General features: G+C 35.2%; 1 protein-coding gene across 2 annotated transcripts; it reads right to left on the minus strand.

Annotated features, from left to right (window-relative positions):
* Positions 1 to 334: 334 nt before the first annotated feature.
* Positions 335 to 3,698, minus strand: LOC108973891 (vanin-like protein 2). Of its 2 annotated transcripts, none has more exons than XM_018941401.1 (4): positions 3,523 to 3,698; positions 2,743 to 3,412; positions 686 to 1,412; positions 335 to 622 (listed from the first exon to the last, which is right to left on the minus strand). In XM_018941401.1, the coding sequence occupies exons 1-4, from the start codon at positions 3,601 to 3,603 to the stop codon at positions 382 to 384; spliced, it is 1,719 nt and encodes a 572-aa protein (XP_018796946.1). In that variant the 5' UTR covers positions 3,604 to 3,698; the 3' UTR covers positions 335 to 381. The 2 variants fall into 2 exon arrangements, with proteins under 2 accessions (XP_018796946.1, XP_018796945.1); XM_018941400.1 differs by having other exon boundaries at positions 2,743 to 3,474.
* Positions 3,699 to 11,702: the final 8,004 nt, after the last annotated feature.

Genomic DNA, 11,702 nt, shown 5'->3' on the forward strand with positions numbered 1-11,702 from the left:
ATCTCGTCATCATTGTAGACTTTGCTATTCTGGATAGCATTGAGGTTTTGCTTTGCGTAGAGCGTTTCGAAACGACCCATAAGTCTTTAGCAGGCAATGCTGTACTTTCATGACCTTAGCAGTACTCTTATGAATACATTTCTCGGAGCTTCGACTATTTTCTAGTAACTGTGACCCAATATGCTATACATAGGCAGATCCTGCTTATGGTATCTTCATATTCCACAAACAAATTATTCTCTAAGCCACTTACGAATTTACTTCATTTTAAGTTAAAATTTAATAAGAGTAAATCAGTAAAGTTTTGATATTACATGCAAATTAAATCCACAAGTCTTGTGCTAGCGTTTTTATTTTATTTTTACTTCTAATATTGTCTACTCAAGCAACAACTCCTAGCAAAACGGCCAATGTACAAATCAAAAAAATTGGATTTAGTAAGACCGCAGCGCCACCGCCATTATTTGGATCAAGAGTTGTCGTACTTTCCGTTGGCGGTGAGTTCGTGGTGCCGTTTATGAAACCGTCTCCATTGTAAAAATTACCATAGATTGAGAAAGTTAATAGATTGTCGGTTGTTGTGTTCAAAGTATAACGGGCATGACGCATTACCTCCGAGTTACTAAAATTTAGACAAATAACAAGATTTCAATAAGATCAGGGAAGTTAAAACAATCATACTCACACCAATAGATCGTACTCCTCCCACACAAATTCATTCACCGCCAAAGGCTTGAGGTCATCACGCAAACTGTTCGGCATCAGCAAATATGGATAGCCCGTCTGGTAGTTGGACTCAATAGAAATGCGATCGAAAGCGACTTGCGGCTGCTGTACGACATCAGCGGGGAAGATGCGTCCACAATCGTCTATATCTTCACCGATACATGTAAATACAGCACAATTGCGTATCGCATTTGTAGTCTCAGCGCCCGCCTCATTGCGCATACCTTCGTAGGCACCTAAACGGTAGGTGTAGTGTTGACCTTCACTACCAGTGGTCAGTTGGTGCCATTGCAGCTCAAAGTGACAGCAGAAGGTTTTATAGCACACATCATGCTCGGCGCGATTACTAACATTTGAGAAATCGACTAAAATGCTCTCATAATGCTCCAAGTAGTCTCGTTTCAATGTAATATCAGCTTGGTTTAGACGCTGTCTCACTTTCGGCTTCACCACAGTCTCAGTGACTTGTATGGCAGCCGGTACATTACGCTTGTTTTGCGTCTTCTTTGGCACTCTAGCGACATATATACGACGTTCACCTTCGCCCGTATTCATTACGGAAAGTATAGGACCAGCGCGCCCAGCATAGATGCCTGAACCAGTTGAGCCAACGGCGGGAAGACTAGAGCCAGCAGCGAGCACATTAACATCGTTTGAGTAAGCCCATGACTCTTGGAATTGAACCCCTGAAAAAGATTTCGTATGGTATCAGTAAAGTATAACGGTTTGAGGTTCTTGAGATAAAGCGCTCGTAAGCTGCTAAAATCAGTCGATGACGCGACTAAAATTAGAGAACAGTGTGTAAGCTCATGAAAACTCGTGCTGAATTACTACCAGCTCATAGATTTCTCCATTGTGTTATACTTTTTGGCCTTACGAAGTAAAAAATCAAGCCTGATGGACTCTAATTTATCGAGAAAACGACCTCATAAGGTCTTAAAACCGGTTGAAGCTGTAGTTGAACTTAGAAAACGATTTATTGACGCGTTAAAGCTCTTTTTACACTATTCCCAAATTTTAAAAATTTGTTATACTAGAGCTCAAAAATTGACCTTTGGAATTGAACCGCTGAAAAAATATTTAGAATGGTATCAGTATAATAGAAGAGTTTGAGGTTCTTAAGATAAGGAGCTCATAAGCTGGTAAAGTCACTCGATGATGCGACTAAAACTAGAGAACAGTGTGTGAGCTCATGAAAACTCGTGCTGACTTACTACCAGCTCATTTCGATATGGACCGAGAACTTTAGGAAAAACAGAGGTCTTGGATTTCTCTTTTATGTGGTACTTTTTGGTCTTATGTAGTTAAAATCAAGTCTGAGCGATTGTAATTTTTCGAGGAAACGAGCTCATAAGATCTTCAAACCGGCTGTGGTTAAATTTAAAAAACTATTTGTTCGCTTGTTAAAGCATTTCATTAATAATTTTCAACTTTTAAGGATATCTAATGCTTGAGCTGAGAAATTCAAAACTGTACGAACTTGGAAATCTCTTAATTCCAGGAAATAACGGTAAAGGAAGTAGTGATTATTGCTAAATATAAATTTTTCGCGAATCCAAAGTCCAATAATAGACTTGAATCAGTGCTTTTTGCTGACGAATAGCGATTTCGATTAGATAAGCTCCGCGTCGGCTCATAGTTCGATAACACCATGCACACCAAGTTCTTTACATTTCTATGTTATGAAATGATCATCTAATCTTATCAATGAGGCACATGTAGACAGCTAAGTTTGCCATTACACTTATCTTATAATTTTTCCCACTTAAACTCGGATGTTATTTTATTAATGAGGCGATAAGACGAATGTTGTCGATGTTCGACGCCGACGAATTTGCATACTTGTGGCCTACTTTTTACTGGAATGACGTGGCTCGTTAGCTCGCGACTGCTATGACCTTTGGAATAACCTCGTATACGAGCCAAACGAAAGCAATCACGCCAGCAATACCGAGTTCTACCTACACCAATTCAACGATTTATTGACATTTTTTAACTCATTAAACCCACACTTACCCGTCAAAAATGGTATCTGCGAGAACCACATCGATGGAAATATCACATCCGTAAAACCCAAACTAACCAACCGCTGTGCGGGCTCATAAAACAAAATATCAAAACAGACGAAATGCCCAAATACTACACCGAAATCGGTGTCGAAGGAGCTCAATTCCGCACTATATGTGGTATTCTTCGGCTCGCCATATAGATTCCATTTGCGATAACGCGAAATTACCTTGCCCTCACGATCGAACACAACGTTAGTATTGAAAATATTTAGACCGTTCGGTGCACATGGACGCGGATCGACTGCGGAAACGACACACTTTGAGCGCTCGGTCAAATTGATAACAATGTATTTACGCGCCGCGCGCGCAGCACACGATATCTGCACCAGAAAATCGGAATAATCGCTAGCGTTGCCTAGCAAGCAAGGTGTCGTGCCGCTTTCGGGCTCGGGTACATAGGTGGCGGTATCACCGCTATTTAGTGTGCTCTCGGGGAAAACAATAATATCTGTGGGTTCAGCCGCTACCGAGCTTATTATTTCCAAATAACCGGCGAGATTGTCTGCCAAAGCAACATCGGACGCATTTCTAGAGGGTCGAAACTCCACAACACCGGCTGTGTAATATAATGACTCCGTACTATTTGTATCATCAGCGGCAAGCGGCTTCAGCGGACTCTGCAAGTTGATAAGGAGTAGCGGTAGATTGGATGGACGCGATAAAACGCGCGTTAATGGCACTGATTACTTTTACATGGCTACTTAACGGGTTTCGCTTTTTGTCTCACCTGTTCCGTCGACTGTAGCAGTAGTAGCGCGCACGCTAGCCATGTCAGCGTTTTACAATTACCAAACGGCATTCGCCACATATTTTCGATTATTTTGCGATTATTTAGCCGTACTGTGCAGTTTGTGTTGACAAAAATTTTTCCGGAATTTTAAATGTAGTCTGCCGTGCGCACACCACAAGGCAAATAACCATTGCTCGCTTGGCGTCTTGACTTTATAAGCGCTAAAAAATCGCAAATTCTTAGCTGTTACACTTAATCTTATCTACCTTTCGCCAAACCATTTCACTTCTTGATTAAAGTATCAATAACTGAATTAGCAACGATTTAATCTTCAAATGCTGATAGTCGCATACGGCTTTGTAACTTAAATTGCATACTTTTTGGCGCCGGGCAGCAAAGTATTTTCTAGCGTTCCCACAAAAGTATTCTTAAGTTTCTCTGTAGTCTTTTGCTACAGCATGTGAATGACCACCACAGTTTATACCTCAATTTGTAGCACGTGCTCAGCTGCAGTCTTCAATCCGACATCCGTCTACAATTTGCAGTCTCCGCGTGAGTTGGCTTGTGCTGCGGCGAAATTAAATTTATTATGGCTAAGGAATTGAATTAATAGCACACTGACAGGCAATAAAAGCAGTACAATGAGTTGGCCTTTGGTTACTCTAGAGGCTGGTGGAGATGGCATACAAGAAAGGAGGAAGAAAGAGCAATGTATAGAAAGAAAAGGTATGCCGCACTCTGAGCACACGCGAATACTAAAGAATCATAAGGATAGTGAGTCAACTGAGCTGACGAACAATTAAATTGATTTAATAGATTGGGACGTGGCTAAGTGCGTTTACTAACCAAAAATAGAAAAATAAATATAAATCATCAAAATTATATAACAAAAGAAATACTTTGAAAAAGATAATTAAAATAAAATAGTTTACAAAACTTAAAACAGAATTTAAAGGGTATGCAAAAAGGTTGCGTTTTATTTGAAAAAATAATAATTTTCCAAAACAAAAAAAATATTTATAAATTCAAAAACTAGCATTATCACAAAATCGACTCTCAAAAAATAAAACACAGTGCTAAAATGTCACTAATAATGCAAAATTGCAAATTAAACCTTAAAATTACACTAGATATTAAAAAAAATATTTTTTAACCCCTCAACTACCCAAATACATGTAACACATAGCTGAAAGTTATCTTTAAAAATATATTAATAAAAAAATTTTTTATGACTTCTGCATGTTCTGAGTTTAACTTTAACTCTTAAACTGCTGAGACTAGATCAAATAAAAAATAAAAATAAAAAAAATTGTGAAGAAATAAATTAACCCATAAACAGCTCAAAATAAATGTGGCATAAAAAAAGAAAACAAATTATTTTTCACTTTTTTCTAATTTAATGACATTTTATAAGCACTTTTTCAACCATAACTGTAATTTGTTTCTGTTCTCTGTCAGTGATTCACTCAATAAATTAAAAATTTCCTGTTCTACATGCCGTATGAGTAACCCTTTGGGTTTGAATTATTGCAAACACTTATTAGCAGCAACAACAACAACATACAACAAAATCCAGTAATGTGGCAATAAAAAATTGGCAATTACCGATTTGCGAAAGCAAAAACAACAAACTGCAGCAATAATAGCGATAACGAATATTTTATTAATAGTTTTTGTGGGTATAAATCTGAAATATGCCATATACATGTGTTAATGTAATCAACTCAAGTGGGCATTACTACACTTTGCAGTGACAAAGGTAAAACATACGTATAAACGATACTTTAGCACACACATAAAAATAAGTGCAGAGATACATACGTATACACGCATACATACTTATATATTTCACATAATAAATTCCACTGAATCCTAGTCCAAGCACAGCTGCCATTTGTCACACTGTTGGATTTAACAAGTTGTTAAGATAAATTGTTTATTAAAAGCGCGCCACAACAACAATAATTGCAACAACGATGCAAACGTATGTATCCAATGTAGTATCAGACTTAGTAGCTTTGCTCGTTGACTAGTCAACTGTAGTTAACTTTCCGTTATGCAGCAGGTTAATTGCGTGCAGTGTGTGTTTATGTTTGATTCTAATCACCGTTACTTCAAGTGTGGGTTGAGCTTCAAGTGCAACGCTTATCATTAAAAAGTATTTTATCAAAGTGCATAGTTTGCTGTAGCCATCATTTATCTAAGTCTGTTTGTAAGTAATGTGGAGTTATATTAAATGCAGCACACGTTCAGGCATTTTAAAAATTGGTATGCAATTTTACTGCACTAACTTATTATTTATTACTTCTCGCTGCTTTTTTGTGGCGTACTTATTTTCATTACTTGTTTTTTACCTTGCAAATTTCATTGCTATTTCACCAATAACGCAATTACTAATTTAGTAGCCTTCCACTACTATTTAGCATAACTTTTTCTTTAATATAATTTCTATAATTATATTAGTCCGACATTAGTTAATATGCTTTCATTTCACTAATTTTTAATTACAAATAATTACTACCCACTAAGTTGTTTAATTATTACTCAATACTTTTTCGTGTTCAAATATATATGCGTATTTTATAGTTTAAATTTTCTTCAAAATTAAATTGCGATTACATTTTTYTTCTCACTTAGCATTACATTACTTCTGGTAATAGTAATGATTACATTAACATTACCATGATTACATTACCATTAACTAAATAAAAAAATAATATCCACCGCATTTAATTGCTTTACACTTTTTATTTCAATATGCTGACAGTAATTACATTTCCATTACAATTTAAGTAGATTTCAATGTAATTAATACCAAATTTCAAACAATTAGAGAGTATTGTAATTCATTCTCATTATAAATTGCAATAAATGTTTTGCATTTAATCACTTCTTCACATTCTTAACATAGTTCATAATTTTTAGTTCAGTTTGTAAACTATTAATCCAACTGATTACCAAAATATGCTACACATTAAGTACTTCAGATTACAGTTTGATTATTTCAAAAAAGTTATTTTCTGATAACAACTTTAAATTGAAAATGTCACACATTAACTTTTCAAAATTCACTTAATATTTTGTTACATACAGTAATGATTACTTTTCTTTCATTACTTTTTAATTACAACGAAATTTTTTTTTGTTTACTAAATTTTATTAATTATTACAGGTTATCATTTTGTAATCATGTAATGATTACTTTTCTTGCATTACTTTTTAGTTACAACCAAAATTTTTTTTAGTTTTTCCTTGATTTCAATTAAATTTTAAGCAAGATATATATAAGTATCACTGAATGCAGTTAATTACCCTACAATTATAAAGCATATTTATGATATATTATATTAAATAATATATGTAATATGATACTAATCATTTATAATTTCTTTGCGATAATAATCATATTGTAATTAACTGGTTCTTCACAGCTAGTCGATTAAGGCTCATTAGATTAATTATTCTTAAAATTATTGGTCACGCTGGTATTCATTATATTTATAATTTTTAATTACAAATTGATTACTTCAAAGAGAATTTTTCAATTACAATTTGACATAGAGTATAGCAAGATCAATTATTTTCACTTACCATTTTCTAATGATGTAGTAATGATTACTTTGTTATTCATTACTTTCCAATTACAACCCTGATTATGATAATTCATGACTTCTTAATTACATCCACAATTTTTTTTTTAGTTTTTCATTGATGTACTTTTTACTGAGTACCGTCTAATTGAGCTGCATTAGTACAATACTTTTCTGTATAACAATTAATTACTCTGCATTGCTGTTTCCTTTTCTGAATACCATCAAATTTGTATCATTTTAACTAATTTTTCTATTCATCTTCTGCATTTAAATTATTTGTTAAAGATTTTCTATTCTAATTGCACCTACCCACACTCCTCAGTCAGGCGCTCTCTTATTATCTTATCGTACTCACTTAATTGCACTGAATTTTTTATACTTTTTATCTCTCGATACCAAGTCATTCTGCAATTTTTTCGCGACGTCATCTGCAATCCTCAAAGCTCGTTGGGGAGGTTTACGCCCCCATCAGCTACCGAACGTACGCTTCATCAATTTCGGCATTCATGCTGGCTGCCTTTGCATTGACGTGGCGCTGACATTGTGCGGCGCCGCCGTTGCTTTACAACACCACAACCGCCACTACCTTGCCCAGACTACTCCCTAAGCGCTCCCGCTTGCTACGCGCGCTGCCATTGGTGCACGGTAGTGTAGTAGTGCAAACCTTCAATTTGTTGGCGGCGCCCTTGAGTTGAAGTTTTTTAATTGCACGACGCACGCCAAAAGTGTATATATCTATACATACATATATATAAATATATATGTGTTCTTGCATGTATATGTATAAATTTGCATGCATTTTGTTATACCAACAGATACAGACATCTTTCGGTTAGTGTTTATGTACTTCACTATTATTTTTGCTCATCGCATTTTGTGCAAGCATTCACGCTTTTAATTTAAACTAAATTTTCCATTAATATTTTTGCATCGCTGATTTATAGCGCTAGACGACTCTCCGTTCTCTGCTCTCTGCTTTTTGCTATGCTTTGGTGAGTGCACTTCAACAATCTGCTTACTTTTAGTCTTTCTCTTTCTTTGCCGCTTCCAGAGACTGCATTTTTTGTGCGTTTAAAAGCTTTACAAGGACACTTTAATCTTTGTTTTTATTATTGTTGTTGTTTGTTTGGTCGCATAAAGCATAAATGATTCAAATTACAATGTTGATTGCAATCGTGTTGAGAATCAATGTTGTGTGTGTAAAATTAAAACGGGTTTATGTTATTTTTCTCTTCCGTGCTTAAGAATCCACAAAGGATTCCTGTATTCAAAGGAGTATGTTTCTAGGTTGACTCTTTCAGGGTTTCATCAGAGTTGTTTTTCTGTCTTTGTACGAATTGGCAGTTCTTAAAAATCGGTAATCTTTTTATTTAAGAGTCCGATTATCGCATTCAACCGGGCCTCATCTTTAACTTTGCTCTATGGACTTACATTTTTCGAATGATTTCTATTCTGGATCATCTCCCTATGACTTTTCTCAAAAGTCGAAGGTTTTTAGTCAGAGACAATAAAAATCGAGTTTTTCGGCTAAAGAGGCTTATTACTGGAAAGAAAAACTTAATATTCTAAGATCAATGAACTTTTGAAAAAGGAAGATCAGCCATTATCGGCGGAAGAGTAATATTTCTGGAATGATAGATTATTTATTTTTATAAAAAATTTATTTTTTTTTCTCGAAATAATAATTTTTTCGTATTATAGTCTGAAGGCAATAAAGACTTACATTTGCGCCGAGTATCAAGTTTTTTTTATGGACTTGAGAACTCAGAAACACATATCATGAACTTATCTCGAACCTTTACGCAGATCCGTCCGTCACACCTCCAAAGTGGAATCGCAGCTCCTAGTAGAAGTTATATAAACACCTAAATTAGTTGACGTCTGATTTATTTTATACACATCTAGCCTTGGATTTGTATACTTAACCATAACGAAGGTTATTTACAGCTCCCACCTCAAGTTTCCACCAAATTTGTTCAAGCAAATCGGCTGTAAGGCGACAGATAAGCCCATAAATAAATCAATTTTTTTGCTACGCAACCACGAAGACAGCAACAGACCAAGCTAAGTGCAGATATGTAAGCAGCAGTAGTAACAACAGCAACAATTCAATAATATTGCTTTATTTCTGATTTATTTCTTCTCATGCAGGCCTTCATTCAACCTCCTGTTTTCAACCATCTTTGCTATTGTAACAAAATTCTGCCTAGCTATCTTACGAGTTTATGCGTCACTGACTGTCTTACCTTCAATGGCACTGTGTGTTCTTTACTTACTCTCCACTTGCTATAAGTGTCACCAACTCTCGTTTCAGTTTTGATTTGCTATTGCAGCCCGTCAGTTGGTCGCTGGCTTGTCGGCTGAGTTCGCCAAACGTTGCACGATTAATTCATTACAATTATTACTGTTACGGTTTTTCTAAGGCTGAGTCGTCTATGCGAATTGGTATCAGTTATCCACATAATCTGCTGTAATAATTTGATCCAGCTGCTATTATTGTTACCTTATATAATTCCTTCGTTATTTAGGAAAGCAGGAAAGCCGTTCCAAAGTTCCCACAAGACTTTAGAGTACCTAGAATCCACAGGTTACCCGTTGGCTTATTTACTCCAAAAGCCATCGAAATCGGGTTTTTACTTGTTTTGTACTTTAACCACAATAGAATGATTTCAATATGCAAGAAACCACGTCTTTCCGAAACCCGTCTCAAGTTCCGCACTGGCGATTTTATGGGTTTTGAACTGAAAACTAGAAACTCACCTCAGTCACGGTTTATCCGTTCAATAAAGCACCTTAATGCAGCGAAATGAAGCTTTCATGGGTTTTGAACATTAATATTCCAGCCAGGAATGATTAAAAAGAGAATGGAAGCCCTACGATAGCTACTTGTTCATTTATTTCAAACCGCATCTTAGATTCTGGGTACGTGATTTTGTGAATTTTCAATTCAAAACTGAAAGCCAGAGAGCTGTGTTGATGGCAATAGACTTTTTTCTTTTCGGGGTCTTAAAGTTTTCGAACATAACCCTGACCTTGAGCTGACTTAGTAATTTTTCAGAGATAACAGTTGGATCAATTCTATGCTATCGAGGCTTAACATACTTTGCACTTGGCATCCTGACTAACTTTCCGACGACCAGAGTCCTTTTCTAAGAAAACCTAGACAAGACTGCTTAAGAAAAAATTAGAATTTATTATAATTTATAATCAAACATGTTAGGAACAAGATACGATGAAAGAAATTAGACAGTTTTTGAATGGATAAAGTTATTTAGGAAATACAAAAAGGAATGTAAAGGCGTACAAAAGACTGTCGAAACATTAAGTCGAGGCAAAAAAGTACTTTAAGGGAAGGTTGCTTGGAAAATACCTATGGAGTTTTGTTGAAATCAAGAGTTGTCTTCTTTGAGATAACAAACCTATATGATTGATTGATTTTACCGGGAAATCACTTATCATTCGTGCTAAAGTATTAATATGAAACCAACGAAATATTTTCAATACCTTGGATACTGCTCTCTTATACCACGGTATTTAATTTCCCCAACTCAAGACAATTAAGCATTTTCAAAGCAATTAATTCCATCAATTTCTCACTTTCCACACCACTAAAATACGCCAAAAATCAGCCTTGCTCTTTCGCAAGCCCCTCCTACTGCCTTTTAAATCAAATTTCACTCGCAGAAGTATATTTACTTCAACTGATTTGCAACAGAGTTTTACCAAATAGTCATTAATTAGGCAAATCTGCGCAACTTTGTTAAAGAAAACAATAACAATATTACAAAAAATAACAAAAACCAACTACAACACAAATAAATCGCGGTAATAGACGGTCGCAAATAATAGACGGTCTGGTCTGGTGGTCAAAGGTAGCAACTACAAGGAGAATGAGCGCTTAATTCGTACGCTGGTCAGGGAAGGAGATGGCGGGAGAAGCTAATAAACCATTGGAAGGTGGGGGTAAAGTAGGAGCGCAAATACGCAAGAACACAAGTAAAGTGTAAGGAGAATGAGTCTATGAGGGTGTTAGTGCCTGAAAATATGTTAGAAACGGCGGCGGATTACGAATTTGCAAGGTTTGTTGTTTGCCGACAAACGCTTTGGCTTTAACTAGCTGAGACACAGGTGCTTAAGTAAATTGAAATGGCCGGGGGGAAATGTGTTAGTAAAATCGGAAAATCTGTACGGCATGCCGACTACTGAATTGTTTTTCTGTGATTTATGCGCGTGGAGATTTTTTTGTAGAAAAAATTGAATTAAATTAAATGTATGGTATTTAAGAGAGAGCAAACAACTTAAATTACGAAGAAAATTTATATTTTTAATTTTCTGTTATAAGGAATTTGAATTGTGTGATTAAAATTTAAGAACAGATAAAACAAAAATAATTTATGAAAGATTAAAAACACATTTTTTAAGCTTACAAAATTGTTTAATTAAAGTAAAAGAAAAATTTGACATCAACATGATTTATTAATTAATAATGAATTTTCCACGAGAGATTTAAAAGCTTCTAAAAAAATTTTATTATCCCAAAAATATTTATTTTTCGAGAACATTTATTTTTTGAAATCTTTTTTG

This window comes from Bactrocera latifrons, unplaced genomic scaffold (genome assembly GCF_001853355.1).
Source record: "Bactrocera latifrons isolate USDA-ARS-PBARC rearing strain unplaced genomic scaffold, ASM185335v1 scaffold_51, whole genome shotgun sequence".
NCBI lineage: Eukaryota > Metazoa > Arthropoda > Insecta > Diptera > Tephritidae > Bactrocera > Bactrocera latifrons.

Excerpts from the sequence above, each read along its gene's own strand:
- LOC108973891 (XM_018941400.1), bottom strand. The coding sequence starts at position 3,565 with ATGGCTAGCGTGCGCGCTACTACTGCTACAGTCGACGGAACAG. Across the intron at positions 3,475-3,522 it reads TGCTACAGTCGACGGAACAG|TGCCATTAACGCGCGTTTTA; the intron begins GTGAGACAAAAA and ends AAAAGTAATCAG. Across the intron at positions 623-685 it reads GAGGAGTACGATCTATTGGT|TAACTCGGAGGTAATGCGTC; the intron begins GTGAGTATGATT and ends TCTAAATTTTAG.